The sequence below is a fragment of the Amblyraja radiata genome, chromosome 11 (genome assembly GCF_010909765.2).
Source record: "Amblyraja radiata isolate CabotCenter1 chromosome 11, sAmbRad1.1.pri, whole genome shotgun sequence".
NCBI lineage: Eukaryota > Metazoa > Chordata > Chondrichthyes > Rajiformes > Rajidae > Amblyraja > Amblyraja radiata.
Window position 1 is genome coordinate 29,010,048 of NC_045966.1, and position 24,269 is coordinate 29,034,316.

Here is a 24,269-nt window from a genome sequence, read left to right on the forward strand (position 1 = left end):
ATTTCCTACAGTCTTGGGTAGAGCTATACCCAAAACAAGTTGCAATGCAATCTGACAGTATGCTTTCTTTGGTGCATCTGTAGAAGTTTGCAAGAATCATTGGAGACATGCAGAATTTCCTCAATCTCCTAAGGAAGTAGAGGTGCTGGCATGCCTTCTTAGCACTCGCATCAATGCGGTTGGTCCACGACAGATTGTTGGTAATATTAATGCCAAGCAACTTGAAGCTCTCAATCATTTTGACTTCTGCACCATTGATAGGGACATGTACTCCACCTTGCTTCTTGAAGTCGACAACTTTCTTCTACATCCTGCTGACATCGAGAGAAAGTTTATTGTCTTGATACCATGTTACAAAATTTTCTTCTTCCTGCTTCTCATCATTGTTTCTGATCTGGCCTACAACAGTGGCATCAAATGCAAACTTGTAGATGGCCATATATGGGTGAGTGCATAGGGAGTAAAGGACTGAGAACATATCCATGTGTTGAGAATTATTGTGGATAAAATGTTGTCACCTATCCTCACTGATTATGGTCTGTGGTTTAGAAAGTTGATGATCCAATTGCAGAGGGATTGCTGATTCCTAGGTCCAGGATGAGTTGCAGATGAGTTTGGATGGGATTTGGTGAATGACATGGGCTAGGTTTGACCAAGGATCAATGGGCTTTTGGACATGTTAAATCAAAGCCCCATCTACCACCTTAGATACAAAATGCCCCACCTTTGAATTTCTTAGTGCCTTGGACAATCTTTATCCTTCAACTGACATAATTGTAACAAACAAGATGAAAAAAAACCTGCCATTGGTCAAAATGTTTATGAAGAGTCTTTAATCTGTATCATTATCTCTATTTCACCTTCCAGTTAAGCTAGCCAATCTGCTGAGTGTTTCCAGCAATTTCTGTTCTGTTTCATTTCAACAATTAAACTGGTTATTATCTCATTTTTGCTTTTGGGAACTTGGTGTATTGAAATTCAATTAATGAAATCCTAATGTCTAATGCAAGTTTCTTTCATATTCAGGGAGTACCTGATACACCACCCCCTCTCCCCACAACACCCCCTCCTGAGGGGTATTACGAAGAAGCTGTACCTTTGAGCCCAGGAAAAGCCCCAGAGTACATTACCTCTCGCAGTACGTATCTTGGCTTTGTGAGGAGAACATGTTTTACCATTTAAAATTTGAGTAATTAAGCTATTTGCTGTTTTACTAGGTAACTTAGATGGTAAGCTAGTGATAGAAGTCTGATGAACCAGACAGGGTCGGATTAAAATTGCAAGATATATATAAAATTGTAAACCTGTTTTTATTTTCTTGGACTTTATATTTGCTTGATAATGCAGTCACACTGATACGTGGGCAGGTTTGAGATAAGCACATTCCACACAGTGGTCTAATATTTTGTGATTTCTTACCCATGCCACAATCAGTGTATATAACCAAAAACCAAACAACTGCAGATGCTGGAAATCAGAAAGAAAAACAAATGGTGGAAATAGTCAGTTAGTCAGGCAGCATCTGAAAGTAACAGAGCAAAGTGTACAGTTTTGGTCTCCTAATTTGAGGTAGGACATCCTTGTGATTGAGGCAGAGTAGCATAGTTTCACAAGATTGATCCCTGGGATGGCGGGACGGTCATATGAGGAAAGATTGAAAAGACTAGGCTTGTATTCACTGGAGTTTAGAAGGATGAGGGGGGTCTTATAGAAACATACAAAATTATAAAAGGACTGGACAAGCTAGATGCAGGAAAAATGTTCCCAATGTTGGGCGAGTCCAGAACCAGGGACCACAGTCTTAGAATAAAGGGGAGGTCATTTAAGACTGAGGTGAGAAAAAACATTTTCAACCAGAGAGTTGTGAATTTATGGAATTCCCTGCCACAGAGGGCAGTGGAGGCCAAGTCACTGGATGGATTTAAGAGAGAGTTAGATAGAGCTCTAGGGGCTAGTGGAATCAAGGGATATGGGGAGAAGGCAGGCACGGGTTATTGATAGGGGACGATCAGCCATAATCACAATGAATGGCGGTGCTGGCTCAAAGGGCCGAATAACCTCCTCCTGCACATATTTTCTATGTTTTCTATGTTTTCTAAATAATTCAAGTTAATATCCTTCATCATAAGTCCTAAATCTAAGGGGAATGATTCAAACAAATGTACTTAACCAAAAGTCACGAGGAGTGAATTTACCTTTAAATTAATCAATATTAACTGGTCTTAAGATCACCCAATCTGCTCTGTAGTCTGGCCAGATGTTATTTTGTAAAGTTAGTTTTGAATTTGTCCCACTTCAGTTGTATATTGTATTATTTATTTTTTGATGAAATAGCTTGTAATGTCCTATATCAACTTCATTGATATCATATCATGTCATATTTTGTTTTGAACAAAAGTAGGCCATGCAGCCCATTAAATCAATGCCAGCTTATTCAAAACATCTCCCCCCCCCCCCCCCCCCAACTTCCATGGAACTTATTTGCTATGACTCCTGATTCTGCTATCGCACCTCTGCACCTTGGATGCTTAACAGTAGATATTTAACCCAAACACCCACTAACCCATTGGGATGTGAGAGGAAACAGGAATACCTTGGATAAAGCCAGGTATTCACGGAGAATGTGCAGCCTCTTCACAGGCAGCACCAGACATAAGTAGCTGAAGCTGAGCAGCACCAGCTGCTGTGCCACAAGCCGTGAAAATGGACTGTGTCAGATTAATCTGAAAAACCAATTTTAAGGTTCAGATTTTTTGTAGAATGAGCATTGCAGTCCCTGCATTTGTGCTACTGCCCACAAAGAGAAGATCTTAAAAACTTACAAGTTTATGGATCGCAGTGCCTTTTGATTGGTGTGATTTCACACATGTGCAACTGCTACACTGCCATGAAGCTGATGATTTTAAGATTCCAGTGGAGAAAATGTGAGTTAATTGTAGAGCTCAGTAATATGATCAGGCTACCTTGATTTATTCTTACCGCTGCATCAAATCTGACTATGGAAAATTGAGTCTGGCTCCACTTTGCTGTCACTTTCTGAAATTTGACAGAATCTCTCTGCACAGCTGGTAAACCACTAACCAGTGATATGGGTGTCTGCTCAAAATGGCCATTTGACCAGTGGAAAATGAACACATTGAAAAAAAACCGGTGTATTGATATAGCCTGCAAAGAAGTTTATTCCAGAAAGCTTTAATATGATATTTGAGGTATTTGGGCCAATTAATTGAATAATTTTAAATGTGATGGCTTAAAAATGTATGTCCTTCAACATATTGTTAAATGATACAGCTTATTTTAACCAGTTTTCCATTATGTTAAAGAGTAAATATAATACTGCGTCAAGCTGTTTTGGAAAATAACTATCTGCATCATAGTATTTGTTAAGGACAGTTAACTATATAATGACATCCTTCCCGTATATGTTGAGGCTTAGTGTTTTGTTGTTTCTTGACAATAATGGACTGAACAGCAAACTCAGGCTTGAATTAAGAGATATTGAATTTAGATAATTTATTTGCCCTTCATCTCAAATACCATATCTTCAAGCTTGCTAGCTTAATGACTAAGAACATACCTGGCTGGATACACTTGTTATAAAGAAACCAGAGCAAATGAGTGACTAGGTCATGGTTTAATTTATTTATTATTGTGATCACAGTTTATGTTTGAAATGCTTCATCTGTTTTGTTTTTTAAAGGAATGGGTCTGGAAATATCACAAAAGCAGCATGTTTTTTGACTGAGTTCAAGTCAGAGAACAAAGCATTAGAATTTTAATTCATGTAGCTCATAGACGGTAGGATTAGAAATTGCAGCCTCTTACCTTGCTTTAGAAATGCCTTGCTTATTCTCAACAGAATTATCTTGCTATGTCGGCATAAACATCTATTCCATCTGCAAATTCTCACATCTTTCTAATACTATTATTTTGGGGAACTGCTTATACTGTGTTTGTTTAATCAATAGAAATCCAAGAAATATTTACATTATTTTACAAATATTATGCAGGTAACATTAAATCTTAAAAGGGATGATGTGCAGGAACCAAATGAGATCCAAGATGAGAGTTTAATAGCAAGTTACTATGGTAACACTAACACATGCTGTTTTTAGACATTGTACGGCATAGTGTTTGCAGTGGCAAAATGTGCCAAGCTGGAAAAGGGAATATTTAACTTAGATTTGTTTAAAAAGGGATAACAAGTCATTCAGAAATACAGTGGGTACAGTGAGCTGCATAGCATAGCATTCTTCACAAAAAGTGAGTGTTGTGAATTAACCTTGTTTAAGACAAGAGATTTGCTTTGTTCCATTGTTTGCTAAGCAGGTTTTTGCAGAATAAATCTATTGTGAATTTGCACACACACAATATTCCCTGTAATTTTTGTTTCTCAATACCTCATAACTCATAGTTCTTTAGGAGCTACATTTAGATGAGGCAACTGTTAAATAGCCATATCAAACTGAACATTTACTGTATGAGAGAAACATAAATTAGGATTATCAATGGCACCTGCATTTAAGGCATAATGTTCATTAAGGTATATATTGGCTAGAAATATTAACAGAGGAATTGGCCTGCTAACTTAAATTGTTTCTGTGACTGTGACTGAGCCACAACAGCTTGATGAAAATTTGATCGTCAGTCTGTGCTAATTAGTTCATCTCACCTGAAGAAAAACAACTGGTCTCTAGTTAAGAAAGGGAGACAACTGAATCCTGCTCTTGATTATTAACCAGTGATTTAGTAATTATAAGCATGTGGATGTAGATACCAGTCCAGGATATGAATTAGCTCTCCAGTGATTTCCTCTCACCCCCAATGGTATAGAATAGCCTGTCAAGATGAAGCAATCTAATGCAGGATGGCTGTTTGCCACGTATGGGAATATTACTCGTACCTGCAGAAGTGCACTCCAGCAAAATGCCTGCTTCATCTGAGGAGGCGGTGGGAGAAAATGAGGACTGATGAAGAAATTATGAATTCATTCCTTTGTAAACATTATTTGAACCACCATTCAGAAATAATGATAGTAGGCAAATTTTAAACCAATTGAATTTGGAATAGGAATTTAAAATTGCAGTTTGTGGGAATTTGCTATGCACAATTGTTCCTAACATTGCAAGAAAAGTTATAGTTATTACAAAATGGCTTATTCTCTTTCATTCATTTAAGCCACTGTCATTATGGATATCGCAAGCAGTGTGTTAAGTTCACCAAAAAAAATGTAAAATCCTTTTTTCTAATTTGGTGTGCTTTCATTTTATTTCTAGACAGTTCCAGTCCACCAAATTCTATTGAGGATGGCTACTATGAAGATGCTGACAGTAATTACCCCATCACCAGGATTATGGGAGAACTCAAGCATTCATGTAATTAAATACTAATTCCTTCTTTAGAGGAAACCAAATAAAACCGCAGATGCTGTAATCTGAAACAAAAACAGAAAGATTGGAAATGTGGAAAGGGAAATCAGTTAATGCTTCAGGTCAGGGACCCTTCCTTTTCTCTGCAAACGTTGATGACTGGCTAAGCTCTTCAAACATTTCTCTTTTCCCCATTCATTATTATTCAATTGCATGTTAAAGCCCCAGTATAAGTAATACTGTGTGTCAGGCTTTTTACTTTTCTGCTTTTTTATGACTAATTTCTTCTGTTTTAGAAGGAATGGAGAAGTTGACAGTGGCCTGAATGGCCTAATTCTGCTCTTATGACATGAATCGGGTGGGCCGAAAGGCCTGCTTCCTCGCTATAGCTCTTTAAAAATATGTTTTTAAACTACAAAATCTCAGCCAGACTGACCAATTTAGATTTTGGATAGTTCAGGAGAGTATTGAAAGAGGCACAGGGACTGATCAGGAACCTGTGGAGGAGGTTTGAGTTCAATCCCAACCCCAGAAAAAAAAGTGTATGGAGCTCCTGGTCATGACTGTTCCGTTAACTGGCCATGAGATCCAGTAGCAGGGTAGGGCATCTCCTGGGAAGAAAGTTGCTTAATTGGCTGGAGAAAGATCTCTGCCCTCCTAACCATTAACTGTGCTGTAAGGAGGCATAATTCTTCTTGAAGCAGTACTTACATATTTGAATTGTTGGATTTCTGAAGACAGACTGGGCCTGCATAGGCAAAGGTTTAGGTTTTAGTCTCTTTTCCAAGTTTGGTGGTGTTAAGAACTCGCTGCTTTTTTCAAGATAACAATGGAATTTTGTATCTGATTATTTGAAAGTATTTCTATATTTATGAAGGCCATCTACCAGCACACTGAATTTATTCAGAAAACTGTTTGAGCTAATTGTTTTTTGTCGTGTTTAATAATCATTAACTGGAGATGAGTTCTGTGACTTTAGAAGCTTTTTCTAAATAATATTTACTTTAATTTTTATTTAATTGATAAAATAATTGCTCTAAAGTAATTTCAGGATTCACCTTACTGCAATCAGAGAGTCAAAATATATCTCCCAGGACCTTCATTTCTTCTAATGCCAAACAAATTACCAACTATTCTTAATTATTTTATAAAATCAAAGAAGCAATATTTTACACCATGAAAATGATTCATGCCCACATGTCAAATAGTAAGTTTATAAAATCTTGTTAAAAAAGTACATTATGTAGGAGGTTTATTGCTCTTGGTCATGGTAACTACTCTCAACCATGCAAATAATCTGCTTTCAATCCCGGATTCAAGTAGCATTCAACTTTAGGAGCCATCAGCAGCTTTCCCAGCCCTCTATTAGGTTAATAAACATCTCCTTTAATTATAGCTGAGTACAGATCCTTTCTGAGCTGCGGACTCAGCTTATAGAGTGCTTGTACATATAAACGAGTGGCAGCATTAACAGCCGCTCTTGCATGCCTGCTCATTCTCCTGACACAGCAGTTTCTGCACTGTTTTTGTTCATTTCTGACTTACGAACAGTTCGAGTTATGAACAGTCCTCAGAAACAGAACCCTGATGTAACCTGGTGACTTCCTGTATTCAACAGGTAAATCCAAAATTTCACCAAGGTATCAGCATTGTCTGCATAATCGGATAATCTATTGATAATAGAATGGAGAAGTCCGCAGCAGAGGCAATCATTGAAAAGGCCGCATAGCTTCCATCCAAATTCACATCACACTTGCCACCTCTTCACGCAAATGATTTAGTAACACGTTAGAATATAATTTATTTTCCCCTCAGGTACTTAGCCAACTCCCTTTTGAAAATGCTGACACTGTTTTTATCACCTTCAGATGGTCTGCCCCTGCAGCTAAAATCCCTTGCCCCCTGAACTATTTCCAGTAAACTTGTTCTGCATTCTCGTCACATCTTTCTAAAAGTGTGTTATCCAGACTTGGATGAATCGCTCTAGAAGCACCTAACCATTTTTTACATCGATAGATTATCAGAGTGGGTGGCATTGGAGCATAGTAAAATGCATTAGGAAATGCTATTCAGTGTTAATATTTATCAAATTAAATATTTTGAAATAACTAAATTTTTTCAAAATAAGTAGATATTCCTAGAGTCATAGAGCACGAAAACAGGTCCATCAACCCAATTTGCCAAGATGCCCCATCTACACTTGACCCACATGCTCACATATGACCTATATCCCTCTAGATCTTTCCTATCCATGTACCTGCCCAAATGTCTTTTAAATGTTGTTAATTACCTTAATTACCTCCTCTGGCAGCTCTTTCCATAATGTCACCCCTGCATTCCAAGGAATAAGTCCTACTCTGCTTAACATCTCCATGCAGTTCAGGCCCTCGCGTCCTGGCTACATTCTCCTAAATCTTCTGCACATTCTTTCCTGAAAATATGCACCACAATATCACCATCTGAAATAAAAATAAATGTGGCATGGACTCTGTGGACAGTTTTGTTTCTTTACTGTCACTGCCTTATTCTATCCCGTTCTGTCCAGGACATCTATTGTTGCAGTTCGTGGCATACAAGCACACAACGGGGCATTCTATACCAGCAAGAATTTGTTTCACATTCTTGCTCATTTTTTCCGCCCTCTTCTATAAGCTCTATTCTGAGATATACTTCTTCTTGTGTATTCCCAGTATATTGCCGCTGTATTTACTTTAACAGTTGAGCTTGATGCTATCAGCAAATGCCATTCCCAGACATACATCTCTATTCAGTTGTAGCCTTGACAATTCAAAGCCACCTTTTCGAGTAGCAAAAAGATCCCTCTCAAAATTTTTATTGACTGATATTATTTAGTCTAGTTTAGAGATACAGTGGCCCTTCGGCCCAGCAATGAATTCAAGAGAGAGTTAGATATAGGTCTTAGGGCTAACGGAATCAAAGGATGTGGGGAGAAAGCAGGAATGTGGTACTTTTGGATGATCAGCCATGATCATATTGAATGGCAGTGCTGGCTCGAAGGGCCAAATAGCCTAATCCTGCACCTCTTTTCTACATTTCTATGATTCCGCGCCGACCAGCATTCACCCCGTACATCAACACTATCCTACGCTCTAGGGACAATTTGTCATTTTACCAAAGCCAATTAAGTTACAAATCTGTATGTCTTTGGAGTGTGGGAGGAAACGGGAGCACCTGGAGAAAACCCATGCGTGTCATGGGGAGACCGTGCAAACTCAGTACACACGGCACCCATGATGTGGATCAAACCCAGGTCTCTGGTGCTATAAGGCAACAATTCTACTGCTGTGTCACTGTGCCAACATAATATTCTTAGAGCATATTTAATTTGTTTAAGCAAAGAGAATAAACAAAGTTACAAAGGCAACTAAATGTAATTAGTGTAAGAATATCTCTCAATTCAGATTGAAGCAAGATTTATATTCTATTTGATGGTAATAGAACAGAATGAATACAGAATATATTGTGGTGACCCACTGTACAGTGCATTATAGGTCAGATCAGATGGCTTACTCTAGTAAATCAATAAGAGTCCCAATTATAAGAGAAGAGGAAAATAGAACATTGGAACAGCAGTGACATAGACTACTCCTTCCTCTAAATCAGTTTTTATTGGTTTATTTAACCTTGACTGCTCCTGTTTTCCTTGTGGTTGTTGATAAGTTATCAACCTTTATCAATCATTCTCTCTTGGTCTCCAGCCTATCAAATACCTTTTGTTTGGTTCTCTCTGCCCCAATGCCTTTCTGTGTCACTTCAAACTTATTTTAAATCTAACTCTTCCCAGTACTTCAGAAGAGTTATCCTCCAGAAGTTGTCAACTGTTTCTCCACAAGTGGTGCCTGACCTGCTGGATATTTGAAAGGAACAGGTTATATTGTGGTTAATAAAAATGCAGAATGTGATCTGAACATGAACTGCTACCTGTCACATCAGAATTACTGAGCCCCCAATAGCCAATATAGCTTCATTGATAAATGTACCAATCACTTCACACAGACAATGACTCAGATGTAATGAGCAGTTCATATGAATCTTACGATGATGAGGAGGAAGATGGGAAAGGTCAACAGTTGACTCACCAGTGGCCATCAGAGGAAGCTTCCATGGACTTGGTGAAAGATTGCAGGATCTGTGCCTTCCTGCTGAGGAAGAAGCGTTTTGGGCAGTGGGCCAAGCAGCTCTGTGTCATTAAGGAAAACCGACTACTGGTAAGCTGATTGTCAAGTTTACGTTTGGGAGGCCTTAAAATGGAAGCCTATTTTTATGTTAACCACTTAACTGCTAGGCCTTAATTAAATGTTGCTTTAAAAAGTTATTACAGCCAAATGTCTTTACCGGGGGGGGGGGGGGGGGGGGGGGGGGGAGGTAAGGAAGTAGAGGATGGTAGATGGGATGCGGGGATGTCTGCGAGCGGGGAGGTCTAGTCTGTCTTTATCGGCTTTCTTCGTCTCTCATTCTCTGCTTCTCTCTCTTTTCTCTTCCTCTTCTCTTCTCTTTCTCTCATCTTCCTCTTCTCTTCCTCTCTCTCTTTCCCCCATCTAATGTGGTTTGTGTCTCAATGCCTCAGCATAGCTTTTAACATCATCAAAACCATCAGTAAGGTTTTATAGTCCATGTTTGCCTTTAAATTCCATGTTCCAATAAGACATTTTTTTTAAAGTGCATTAATTAACAAGTTTTGAACAAGTATCAAGGATCACGTAACTGTAAAATCATGCATTTCCTGAACATATGATTTTATTTGGGGTAGTGATCTAGCAGTCAATTAGGATCAAGTTGGAATCATGAAACAGCCCACAGTTGGACCTGTCATCAGTGCCACAGGTTAACGACATGGTTGTGCTCAGGAGGTAACGGCACAAGCATTATATGCCGATGGTGCTGAATACTGCCCCCACATTATACACTAATCCAGGCCTTGAGATTTTACATTAAACTCAAGTTCTTTTAACAAGATTGCCTAAATCCACTTTCAGCAAGCCAACATATTATGAAAATGAGAAATACCTCTTTACTAATAAAATTAATTAATGAGGTAATAAGAAGCATCAAGCAACTCATGACTTCAAAAGAGTAGTTTTGCGAACATAATTTTATTTGTGATGACAATGTTTAGCAGAATTATTTTGGTTTGCAATATCAATTGCAACTATACACCAGGTTTTGAGGCACAGGCCAGGACTGGATTTTTGAGTATCCTAGTTAACAGACTTTTAATGACCTATGTCAATACCATTTGCTCCTTCAAAACCATTCTACCATCACTAAATCAATAGAGATATAAAATAAACACTTGTTTATTGGCCAGGATTATGTAATGCTCCAAGGCAAATTTGTGTCTAACCTCATTGGGTAGTGCCACTATAAGCAATAAGACAAAGGAAACTAATGAGATAACAAAGTTAACATCATACATATTATGTCAAAGAAGTTTACTTTGTTTTAGGTTAAAAGTAGAGAAAACAAGAATTAACATTTAATTCTAATTGGAAACCTAAGGGAAGTTGAATTTTCAGTCCGCAATTTTCACTGGTGTATACTCCATTCTAACAGTGCAATATCATTTATGTTTCTGAACCATGCCTTATTTAGACTGCAGTTTGACTTCAGTTAAAAATAAATGGCAAAGTCAGGATTATTTGTTATTTGTTCTGTTCTGCTCACAGTTATAAGCTTCTGTAAGTTTAAGTTCATTGTGATTAAACCAAACAGCAAAACACCAGTTTCCTTTTGAATACATCTACAAAGTAATATTACTTCTGTCCCAAGCATTGTTAATTACAAGACTTTAAATATTCAGACTAATCTTAAAATCACATTGATATTCACACAGGGCACTATATGTTTGAAATAAATAGTTTTGCTACAAATTCAGTCCAGAGGATATAAATTGGGCTATGAAGATAATATGCTGCAGGAAATTCTGTTCAATGAAAGTGGCTTGATGGGAAACTTCCTACAGCTTTTTCCAGACATCCTGTTGGGAAAACAGATGGAATGCAAGGATATGTTAGGTATACTTGATAATTATCACTGTATCACATAACCATCAAGCTACACTGTTAAGGCATATTCTTCATTAACAGTTAATGTACTACATGTGTTGAGAAAATGTATTGCCTTTGTATTGGATTTCTCTAAAGAAAAAACTAATGTACATTTCCCTTTTCTTAGTGTTACAAAAGCTCCAAAGACCATCAGCCTCACATGGAGCTGTCACTGAACATGTGCAATGTTATTTATGTGCCTAAAGACGGTCGACGCAAAAAGCACGAATTAAGATTCTCCCAGCCGGGAACTGAAGCGCTAGTACTAGCTGTACAAAGCAAAGAACAAGCAGAGGAATGGTTTAAGGTAATGCCAACAACTTATATTACACTCAGTACAAATCACTTCTACCAAATCTTTGGCTGCACAGGGTGCTCTCACATAGTCTATTAATTTTAAATTGTAGTAATATTATCGTGATGTGCAGGGATTTCTACATCAGGTTTGTTTCCAACTGTGAATGTTTGGGATGTTTAAGAGCTGCATATGTTTGGTTTGGAAATTAATAACTGAAATAGTTTCTTGCTCTGAAGACAGCGATTGAAGCATTCTTTTCTTTATCTCCTTTACTACCTAATGACCACAGACTAAAAGAACCCTCAGTGGACAACAGCGTCTTTTGCACTACTGGTGTTTCAGCTCATTTCTAAAGTTCAAAATGCCAATTTAGTCAGATGATCACTTTTGAGTACAAAATGAAGCTGAGTACAGTAATAGTCAGTCCCATGGATAAATAAAATGTATAACACTTTATTGAGCATTAATTACTGCACCAACATATTTTGAGCAGTCGCATGATATTTTGCCGTCAGCTAATTTTACAGTGAAATTAACTCTAACCTTTTAAAATAAATGTGTTAGTAGCTTTTTAAAAGAGATGAAGGGAGATTAACCAAAAGGTTAAGTGTGCATCCATTCACAGCAGCAACAGAAAGTTCACCTGATGCAAAGGAGCAGTTTTAGCTTAGTTTAGAGATACAGCACGGAAACCGGCCCTTTGGCCCTCTGAGTCCGCACCAACCAGCGATCCCCGCACATTAACACTATCCTACACACTAGGGACAATTTACACATACACCACGCCAATTAACCTACATACCTGTACGACTTTGGGGTATGGGAGAAAACCGATGATCTCGGAGAAAACCCACAGGGAGAACGTACATACTCCATACAGACAGCACCCGAGGTCAGGATCGAACCCGGGTCCCTGGCGCTGCAAGCGCTGTAAGGCATCAACTCTACTGCTGTGCCACCGTGCCACATATGGTTATTATATTCTATTGCCCCTAACCCATGACATATTTGCCCCTTAAAATTTCTGGGTAATTTAGATATATAGAAAAGTCTAGAACAAAAGAGACAACTGTACTTAAATATTTGGAAAAGATGCCACGAGGTTTAATTCTTTTATATTGCAATTTTAAGATGTCACCATTAAAAGGTGGGATCATTGATTGTCTACTTGGAATGTTTAAATACTGTAACATAGTAGATGAAAACCTAAATGTGAATTTATGCAGGTTAAATGGGTCAAGATAAAATATCAGCTTTCACAGTTTTTCATTAGGAAATTAGGACATCTTTCACCAAGACATAAAGCAATGGAAAACCATTGAGATAGGTTTGATGTACAGACACTGTTCTGATGTGAGTATATGAAAATCCTTTTTACACAGTTCACTCTCAAAAACAACAGTGTGATTATGGGCAAACAATCAGTTTCAAAAATGTTGATTGCAGAATCAGTATTGACCTGGCAATTATTGGCAATTATTTCTGGCAATATCTTGCAATTATATCTGTTCTCTTTGTCAAAATAGTGCCCATCCATCTGTACTACCCAAACACCAATCAGTCCAACCGCTCTACATCTTCTTTGAAAGGTGTCTGTGCCTCTGTTAGTGTAGCATTCTTTCAGATACACACTGTGGTGTCAGTCTCTTTGTTACACAAAATAACAAGAGATTGCTTGTGCCATCCAAGTCCACAACTTACAAACTAAGTTACTGCAGTTTTGCCAGCATGAGCAAAGGATTGATTTTATGAGCCTGTCACTGCAGTATTTAACATTGAATATCAATTGTTTCTTTATTGTCACGTGTAGCAGGCACAGTGAAATACATTTTTTGCATGCAGCTCAGCAAGACTATCCCTGCACATAAGCACAATCCCCCAGTCAGTACAGAATTTACAGAACAGTCCATTGAGTCCATATTCAATGCATGAATATAAAAATATATATTCCTTTTACTAGAATTACATTGAATTTAATCAATTTCACTGAAGGTTCTTCTTTGACGATAAAATATTGTTACTAATGGCCTGAAAAACGACTGAAAAGAATTATAACTATTATATTTGCATGCCTGTTATGTAATCGCTTTTATATTCTGACCAAATCTGTTGGTATTTCCATGGGATGTTTAAATTAGAAGCTTTTGTCATGGAGATTTGGTTTCTGTTCGTCTGAACCATCGCTTGGGGAAATTGAGAAAGAAAATAAACACCCTTTCTGGAGTGAATCATGTTTTTATTGGTGCGGATCATAACTGATTATTTTTGTCTGATACCTGATCTCTTTGAAATTTCCACTCTGGTTTTCCTCTGATTGTTCACAGCTTCTCTGAGGGAATCAGAGTAATGGGCTGTTTTAGTTAGGAAAAGCTTACCTCCCCATTGGCTTTTCAGATGGTGTGATCGCCGCAGCAGGACTGTGTGCTGCTGTGAAAACCTTCTACGATTTCCTTCCATTGTTTCACACATGGATTTCTGGATTAAATCTTTTTGTGACATGAATGAAGCGGAACGTTAGATACAGACGTAACCTCAGACAACACAGAGGCCCTGGGTTACAAAAAAAAAGTGAAAGCCCAACTTGGGTAACTCTTATATAGACATGTAACTTATGCACAAACATTATTACAACAATTCAAATCTGCTCAAGTTTAAACTCACCATAATGATGTTCCAACCCCTCTCCCACATTCAAAAGGATCATCATTCTTTGCTGGTCAGGCAGCTTCTCTGGAGAATGTGGATAGATGAGGGTCCTGACATGCAACATCACCTATCCACGTTCTACAGAGATGTTGCCTGACCGGCTGAGTTACTCCAGCACTTTGTGCCTTTTTCTGTATGTGAGCATCTGCACTTACTTGTTTATCTCTGTCATCATTCTTTGCTGTCCCTACTCCTGATTATTATTACATACAACCATTATCACTAAAACTATTATCTCTACCCATGGTCTTTGCTCTTTTCTCAACTGCATCGTTCATTGCACTAGTCAGATAATGTATTTTTTATTCCATATTGTTCCTCCTCTGTGACATCAGGCCATATGCAGTCCTAATATTGGGTGGGCGGCGCGACTCACGTCGCAGCGGCCTCTGCAGTCCTTCTGTCATTTTTTTATTTTTTGGCTCGTTTGTATGTAGTTTTTATTTTTTTTTTTAACTGGGTGGGGGGGGGGGGGGGGGGGGGTGGGGAAACTTTTAAAATCTTTGCCCTGCACGGAGAACCCGACCTTTTCTCTGTCGGGTCTCCGTTGTCGTTGGGGCCGAGCATCGTGGAGCGGCCTCCAACCGGAACGACCTGGGGCTCCAGTCGCGGAGCTGCAGACTTACCCACCATCGTGGAGCTGGCCGAGTTCGGAGCGGGAGGAGCGGTGGTGGCGCGCTGCTGCGGCCCGACCCCGGAGATTCGGTGGCTTACCGCAGGTCTGGTAGACAGTAACACCGGGAGCCCGCGGGTCCCTGCTGGAAGACCGCTTTTCGGGGCTTCCGCAACGGCGACTTCTCCCGCCCGAGTTGCGGGGTTGAGGATGACCTGGAGCAGGGCCTTACATCATCGCCCGGCGCGGCTTTAAATGGCCGCGGGACCTGTTAGCGCAGCGCACGCCGGGGGCTCCAACACCAAGACCTTGCATCACCCGGCGCGGCTTTATAATTGCCGCGGGATTATTTACCATTGCCCGCCAGGGGCTTTGACTCTGACATCGGGAGGAGAACGAGGAGTGCAGGGGAGAGATAAGACTTAGCCTTCCATCTCAGTGAGGAGGAGATTCACTGTGATGGATGTTCGTGTAAATTGTTTTGTGTCTTGGTTCTTCTTGTTTGTATGACTGCAGAAACCAAATTTCGTTTGAACCTCTGGGTTCAAATGACAACAAATAAATTGTATTGTAATATAAACTACAGAAGAGGTTTTTTTCCCCTGTATTTTCCATTTGGTGTTAGTGCTTGTGAAATCCTCTACTCTCTCAACAGTAGTTACAGGTAAAGATTTATTGGACTCAACAGCCGAGATGTGAAATGGGCTGCCTATATGCTGATGCTCATGTGTTGCATTTTATTCACTTAGGTAATTAGGGAGGTATGCGTCCACTGCAATGGAATTGATGGATCAACGTCACCACTTTTTCTACCAAAGTTAGAACTGGAAAAGGTAAACTTTAAGATGCCTTTACGTTTGAACAAATAAATATTAGGCTTAAATATACAAATAACCCGATGTTCAAACCACTTCTTTTCATAAACATGTTAAAAGGAGAGTGTGAATACAATGTTATTTTAGTTAACCATCCTTTCTCCCTCCACACGTGGCTGACCTTTCTGTTTCTGTGGTTTTTTTTTCTTCTTTCTATCCCTGACTGCCTTTTTTAAAATTATTGTCACCATGCCCACTTTGACCAGCACCCTATCACAGACATTCCCTCTGCTCTCTGCAACTTAAACACTTTTTTTCTAATAATTCCACTTCAGATTTTGGGTCCTCAACCCAAAACTCCAGCCCTGTTTCTTTCTCCACTGATACTGCCTGGCTGATGAGTGCTTCCCATGTTTCTGTTTCTATTTAGAATAAAATGATAATGTTGAAAATGGTAAATCATTTACCGACATCCAGATGAATTACCTTTGCAAGTAGATTTCAATGATTTTACATTTTCACAACTTTCTTTCCAAAAATCATAGAAATGCCCAAAGGGGCAAATGTGAAAATGAAGAACAGCTTGTCATGCACATCAAGAAGTCCCATGCTCTACTATTAGTAAGGCTCAATACAAAGCATCCTACCGGGATGTATCACAGCTTGGTTTGGCAACTTCTCTGCTCCAGCCTGATAGAGATTATGGGCGCAGCCCAGTACTTAATGCAAACCAGCCTCCCCAAACACCACCACATATTGACTCCATCTACACTTCACACTGCCCAAGAAAAAACAGCCAATATAATCAAGGACCACCCATGCCCCTGTCATTCCCTCTTCTCATATCTTCATTCTGAAAGAAGATTTGAAAGCATGTGCCACAGTTTCAGGAACAATTATTCCCGGTTGTTATCCCACGTTAAAACAGATCTCACATACGCTAAGAATGTATTTCAGATCTCCCAATCTACCTTGTTGTGGCCCTGTATGTTTTCTTTAACACGAACATTATATTTTGCACTCTGCTTCCTTTCTCTCTTTGAACTACCTATTTGTGCTTATGTATGGTAAAGTTTTATCCTGCATTTCAGTACGAGTGATAATAATAATAAACCAAAACCCATACAGGAAGCTCATCATCTAATAAAATGTTGATTATTAACACAGTGGTGCAGCTTTAATCTGCTGCCTCACATCACCAGATACCCGGGTTTGATCCTGACAATGTGTGCGGTCTGTGCTGAGTTTGTACATTCTCCCCCTGACCACGTGGGTTTTCTCCCTGTGCTCCAGTTTCCTCCCATGTTCCAAAGACTTGCAGGTATCTCGGTTAATTGGCTTCTGTAAATTGCTCCTCGTGTGTAGGATGGAAAAATGGGATAAAATAAAACTAGTTTAGAGGTGATCAATGGTTGGTGTGGACTTGGTAGTACGAAGGCCCTGTTTCCATGCTGTATCTCTAAACTAAACTAACCCTTGATAAACCCGTCTGAAGAAGGGTTTCGGCCCGAAACATTACCTATTTCCTTCGCTCCATAGATGCTGCTGCACCCGCTGAGTTTCTCCAGCATTTTTGTGTACCTTCGATTTTCCAGCATCTACAGTTCCATCTTGAACACTTAACCCTTGATTTTGTTCAGATTGAGTTCCATTTTACTGTTAGAATGATTGAAACAGGAGGTAAAGAAAACTCTTGAGTGAGTCCCTTGCTTTTCATTTCACAGCTGATTGAAAGATAATATCAAGAGATCACATTGTGTTCTTCACTTCCTATTCGGAATCTAGTATGTGCGCTAAACTGAGCAGACTTTCATTTCTTTAGTAAAAATACATTTATCAATAAAAAAATAATTTAATTTATAGAACACCAAAATTGTAAAATAATTTGAAAGTAACCAGTTGTATATAGTCAAAATTGATTTTATTCAGATACAGTTGATGAATAGACAGCCTACATATAATCTTAGAAAATATTGTGTCTATTAAAGGCACACTATATGGTCAATGTGCAGCACACCATTCACTATTGTGGTGATGGTTTCACCAACTGTGAGCTATATTAGGACCAAGGCCTACTATCCAAGGGATTAAAGTCCAGTAGAGGAGATAACAGCATTGAAGAAACCAAACGCAGGCTGGCTTATCGCTTTGTGGAGCACCTGCATTCAGTCTTTATGGTCACCTTCATTCAGTTTGTAGGGGCAACAGTGAGCTTTCTGTGGCCTGAGGCATCTTGTACTGTCACAAAGTGGTGCCACGCTAGCTTGGGGAACAGCACCCCATCTTCCACCTGGGTATATTGCAGTAACTGGACTCAGTATTGAATTCTGCACCTTAAGGCAAATTGAGCTGATTCTGTATCATTTGCCTGTCTGTGATATTGGCTCAGGTTGTTTGTATTTTTTTCTTGTTTCGCTCTGAGAGTTGAAAATGTGCCCAGCCTGATCCACTAGTCATGCCTCCCTGCTCTGTAGTTTGCAACTCCTACATTCTTTTGTCTTTGTTCTCATTCTCTAACTGCTCCCATATGTTGATTGACTGGATAATTTTGTATACAGATTATCTCCTTTGTCAGCCCAGTTTTACCTTATCAGACATACCCCTCCCCCATCCTTCCTGCAGCTTAATGTCTTTTTTTTGTATCCTTCCCAGTTCTGAAGATAGGTCCTCAACCTGAAACATTAACTGTTTCTCTTCCCACAGTTTTTATTTTAGATTTCCAGCATCTACAGTTATGTTTGACAAGTATTGCATCAATGCTCAAGTCTTTGGGAAATCCAGTATCAACAGATAATAAACTTGGATGTAATTTTAAGCTATTTAATGCAGAAGGTGGCTGTGGTAGTGAAAAAGCAAGCAAGGCTTAAAGCTTAAAATATATATTTTGCTTATTTCTCAAAGTAAATTAAAAAAAAAATATTTCAGCACTATTGTAGAAATTTATATTTTTGCTGGTAACCTATTCACATTAAAATCATGTGGCAAATGCCTGAGAAAATAAGAGTACAGTTTTCTGGTATTGCGAAATAAAAATATTTATTTGTTTTCAATATTAATATTTGTTTTCATGCTTTTCTGCAGAGATTGTCGAATGAAAAGCAGGCTTCAGATGTTGAGAGTATAGTAACAGGAGAGAATGGATCTCTAGTTAATGGCAGAGAGAATAGAGAACACGGTAAGCCATTACATTGATATGTAAACAATGATCTTAAACTACATATTGTACATTTCTTCAAGCAAGCTTTGAAAGGTACAATATACACTGATACATTCTGGCAACAATTCAAGTGGCATATGTCAAACACAAGATTTAAATATTGCCTTCACGAGTTCTAGTTTTTCCCTAATTTGGCCTGTTTTTTTGTTTTTCCCCACATCTACTTTCTATGTCGGAATGACAGTGGAACCTGAGGATAGCACTGTACAAACATAACATCACACCAGTTCATGTTAGCCCAGATGATTACTTGAGTAAAAAGCAAACTGCTGGAGGAACTCAGCAGGTCAGGCAATATCTGTGGAGGGAAAAGGAAAGACGTTTTGGGTTGGGACTGAAGAAGGTTCCTGATCCAAAATCGCGTATGTCCATTTCCCTCTGAAGATGCTGCTGGACCTACTGATTTCCTCCAACAGCTCCTTTCGCATACAAGATTCAAGCATTTGCAGTCACTTGTGGCCCCAGCTGTTATAGTAACAGTTACTATGCAATCTCTGTGGATAATCCTGTAGTTAAACCAACAACGTACCTTCCCAATCCCTTTTGGGTCATTTGTTTTGTTCATACTGACAGCGGTGTTTCTAAAAAAAGCATGTTCTTTACTAATAATCAAAATGTACTGAAAGACAAGGGAAAATCAGGAGAAAAAGCTTATTTTTACTTAAACACAAAACGCTAAGAGAGAGAGAAAATGAATGTATATATTCTGAGTGATTTTTAAAGATTAATGCAATATTGTATGCAAACTCTGAGGTGCTTTCTTCACTTGGCTATTATATGTTGATTACATCCAAATCTGATCTCCATTTATTCACATAATTGGAAATTATACGCATCGGCCAAGACCAGTTTCAAGTGAAGGCCACCTCAGGGATTAGTTTTCATGAAAGCAAAACACTGCATACCATTAAAATTTGCAGACGAAAGCATTACAAAATCAATGCCATCATCGGGTTTCTCTGCTGCATTAATAATGTTACCAGCTTAACATTCAAATATCATTTGCATTGGAATCCATTGACATGCTGACATCAGGTGTGCTTTACTGATGAGCTTCATTGGAGAAACTGACTGCCTTTGCTATCGCAACCTAGACATTCAGCAAGCTTTGTAATCACTGATACTGATTTTAAGTGTAAAATGAATTGTGAAATGGGACTGGGTGCTTTTAGTAGTCAGCAGATTGTGCCTTTTATTTGGATGGTACCATGTGCATGACATGTCTATATCTGAAGCATGTGGAGCATGTGTGACTAACGTCAAACTACCTTTAACAACCAATTATTGATTTCACCCCAAAGTTAAATCACAGATACGTAACTCCCAGTATGCGCCATACCCAGGAAAGTGAACCAAATGGTGCAGTCAAACTCTGCACCTGCTCCACTCAGATTATTTGTGGATGTGTAAGTCATTTTTAGTGGATCTCATTACTTCTCGAAGGACAGAAGATTTCGTGCAGCAAGCTTGGGTAATTGCTGCCCCTCACCAGAGCTGCTTATAGCGAGATCATTAGTCATGATCCTTTTGAGACTGCAGCATGATCTGGAGCTGGAGAAGATGTCCCAAAGGAAATGAATGATTTGCCATAAGGATAGAAAGCACAGGCCAAGTTTGGATATCCCCCCCAGAGTTTTGCAGAGTATTCTCCTACTTCCAATTTTAGAAACAAGGAACTGCAGAAGATGGTTCACACAAAAGGGACACAAAGTGCTGAACAAAAATCCTGGAGAAACTCGGTGGGTGTGGCAGCATCTATGGAGCGAAGGAAATGGGCAACGTTTCGGGCAGAAACTCTTCTTCAGACTGGGTTTCGGCCCGAAACATTGCCTATTTCCTTCGCTCCATAGATGCTGCCGCACCCGCTCAGTTTCTCCAGCATTTTTGTCTACCTTCGATTTTCCAGCATCTACAGTTCCTTCTTGAACAAAGTGCTGGAGTAACTTAGCGGGTCAGGCAGCATTTCTGGCGAACGTGGATAGGTGAAGTTTTGGGTCAGGACCCTTCCTCTGATAATCTTCTGAACCAATCCAAAACATCATCAATCCATGTTCTCCAGTGATGCTGCCTGACCCGTTGAGTTACTCCAGCACTTTGTGTTCTCCTCCCTCCAATTGTCTGGATATCAAAACATCCACCATTTTCCAGGCCATTGCTTCAGAGATCTGCTTCCTCCTGCACACAGGGTTCCAACCACAACACCCAATGCCGTGACTGCAACAATCAAAAGCCTTGAAGTTAACCTCTGGAATGCTACAGGTGTTGGTTGCACTTTTTACAGTTCACCCATGGTATAGACGAGATGGTTCGTGTCCACTTAAGGAGTCCATGGTTGTAAGGATTTTCCAGCTATGAGGGCTTCCCTGAAGGATCAGTATGTGATAGTTCACATATATGGAACTCCAGGCTTTATGTCTGAACACTCATATTTTGTGTCTATCTTCTGTCTTTTGGAACACATAGGCTTTCACCTGCTGAGCATTGTTTCTCTTTCCAATTATACTTTCCAAATGTGCTGAGCATTTCCAGCATTTTCTGCTTTCCTCCAGCCTGAATTCTATTTGGTGTTCTTGTGTCCATCTAACCATTGACATATTACTGTAGCCCAGTATTTGCCATGTAGCCATGAACTTTTTGCATCCTCCCTGTCGATCACAAGCTAATTTTCTTATCATCAACAAACTATTTCATTGGTATCCTATAAAAAGCAAGATACCTGGTACTGGTCCCTGCAGAACCCTACTGTATACAATAGGTACAAGTCATTAGCATTTCTGTTGATCGTTACTCTGCTTTCTACAACTAACATTTTTTTTCTTCAATTTAAATGCCCTGTTAAAGTCCAGACGGACTCTGTCAAGCAAACTGCACTCATCACAAACCTTGTTACAAGATCTATTAAAAACTCCCTTTAGTCAGACACAATCTGCCCTTCATAAATCCTTGTTCACTGTCCTTAATTAACCTGAGTGATCCAGGGAGAGCCTCGCATTGTTCTGTCCTCTGCTGTATGCTGCATACTCTGCGCATCATAAAGGCAGAGCCCTTACACGTGGGAGGAGGAACAAAGTGACAGCAGGAAGAAAGTTTGAAGACAAATTATTAGAAAACAAGAACACCCTGAAATTTCCTCTGCACACAGCAAAGCACAGCCATGATGATTGTACAACAACACTGAACCATTAGGTGGCAGTAACTCCTCCAAAGCAATGAGCTTGATGATGGGTAAGTGACAGTGAGTGAGTGGGTGAATCTGCATGGGCTGTCTTGGCATTTGAAGATGCACCCACATGAAAGAGATCCAGAACCTCTTAATTTGCATTAAGACACAAATCCTGGTATTAATTCCAGGTATTATCTCCTCCCACTGATTTGTGAGAGAACTGCATGGCTGGCAAAATGTAGAGGACTGGCCACTTATTCCCCTCCATTTTCTCCATCAAGACTTCCAGTGCCATCTAATTTCTCTAATGCAGCAACAATCTTCAATGTTCCCAAGATCAACCACCTGCTTTCGCCTGTGTGTACTTCCCATTGAAGATATGCAGGCTGGCTATAAACTAGCACAGGGTAGCTTTAACCAGTGCTGGCTACTCAATTAGCCTCCTTGTGAGCCATGCAGCCACTGAGCAGTAAGATTGCTTTTGGCTGGATGCGTATTTGGAACAGATACTGATAAGAGTTCTGGACATCAAGGGAATCAAAACACCAGGAAGGTGGGGCTGAGTTCAAAGATTTGGCATGAACTTTATGAATGGCAACATTATTTATTATAACTCCAACTTCTATATTATTAGCATTGTGGTAATTATCATTGGCCAGCAGCATGAAGTTGCCTGCGTTACACCAACCAGCATGAATTAATTACCCACCTTGATCTCTGCATCCATTTTAGGGGCCAATCAAATTTATGTCTAAAGATGTCCTCCTCATCCTTTTTACTCCGTAATGTTCATTAATCTCCTTTACAGCGTTGTCACCTCCCTATTTGTGGATGATATATTATGAATGTTCTGTTGAAAACTGCAGACTCTTCATTATTTATGTGAAAAATATCAATGCATTAACCAGATAAAATATTTTTTTACTTTAAAAGGAATAACATTTGTTTGACATAATCCAGACTCTGCCACATGTTCTTCAAATGTGTGTCATGCTCTGTGAGATGGAAGTGCACTAATGAATAATTGTGCTCCTCAACTTGCAAATAACAATCTCTTAGCATTCCACAAAGAGTTGTATCATATCCCCTTTTTCATTTTGGAAGCATATCAGTGTGGCCTAATTTTTTTTTCTATTGTATATGATCAAATAGTGAAGGGGAAGAAAAGTGGTTTGGCTGAACTGAAAGGCACAGTTAGCAAGGCTGCAGGGAGGAAGATTACCCGCATCATGAGTTTGGCAAAGAAGAAACAGTCTACAGAAGAGCAAACTTCTTCAACTGAAGAGGACATCCCATGTTGTGGTTAGTGTTGATCTGCTGTTGACTATTTTGATTGTTAAATCTTTCTGGTATTTTATCATTTGTTTTTGAACCTTACGCTGATTTAAACACGGGTTTCGGATTTGAAGCAAATCCACAATGATGCTTGCCAGATAAAACAAATTTGAAAATAAAAGTTAAAATAATGCCTCTGTTAAAATGCATCATTTTGCATCCCTACCGCATCACCGGCGCCCTTTTCAATTGTGACGTGGCTGACGGGCCTCCTCCAACTGCGCAGGTGCAGATGGTCGTAAACATACTTTTTCACCCCAAATTTGCCGAAATTTCCCGAAATTATTTAATTTCCCTAAAATTACCCAAAGACAATCAGAATTTCCTGAATTTCAGATAATTTCCTTCAAAGTGGAAACACAGTTTGGTGGGGACTTCTGTGCTGGTCTGTATGGCAGAGCCTGGCTGCCAATTGTCCCCTTACCTCATCCATTAGGACTGTAGGAACTACAGATGCTGGAATCTTGCTTAGAACAAGAAGTGCCGGAGCAACTTAACGGGTGAGGCAGCATATCTGCAGGTCATGGATAGGTAACATTTAGGGTTGCAACCATCATTCAGACTACTATGGCAGGTGGTATGCAGCAGCCATCCCATGTTAAAACAATTCAGGTACCAGCATCTTCATCTCATCACAGCTTGAGGAAGCAAGTTACCCTCTATCCCAAGAGATTGCATAGGAAGA

At 39.4% G+C, this 24,269-nt stretch overlaps 1 protein-coding gene across 4 annotated transcripts in view; it reads left to right on the forward strand.

Moving 5' to 3' along the window:
• afap1l1 (actin filament associated protein 1 like 1) overlaps positions 1–24,269 on the forward strand; it is a 164,709-nt gene that overhangs the window by 89,423 nt on the left and 51,017 nt on the right. For 2 of the 4 annotated variants that reach the window (XM_033029615.1, XM_033029613.1), the window contains exons 5-11: positions 1,027–1,138; positions 5,277–5,375; positions 9,387–9,598; positions 11,565–11,744; positions 15,804–15,887; positions 18,951–19,044; positions 23,402–23,551. In XM_033029615.1, coding sequence (XP_032885506.1) covers positions 1,027–1,138; positions 5,277–5,375; positions 9,387–9,598; positions 11,565–11,744; positions 15,804–15,887; positions 18,951–19,044; positions 23,402–23,551 — 931 coding nt within the window. The remainder of the gene's footprint in view (positions 1–1,026; positions 1,139–5,276; positions 5,376–9,386; positions 9,599–11,564; positions 11,745–15,803; positions 15,888–18,950; positions 19,045–23,401; positions 23,552–24,269) is intronic. The other 2 variants (XM_033029614.1, XM_033029616.1) reach the window with 2 other exon arrangements.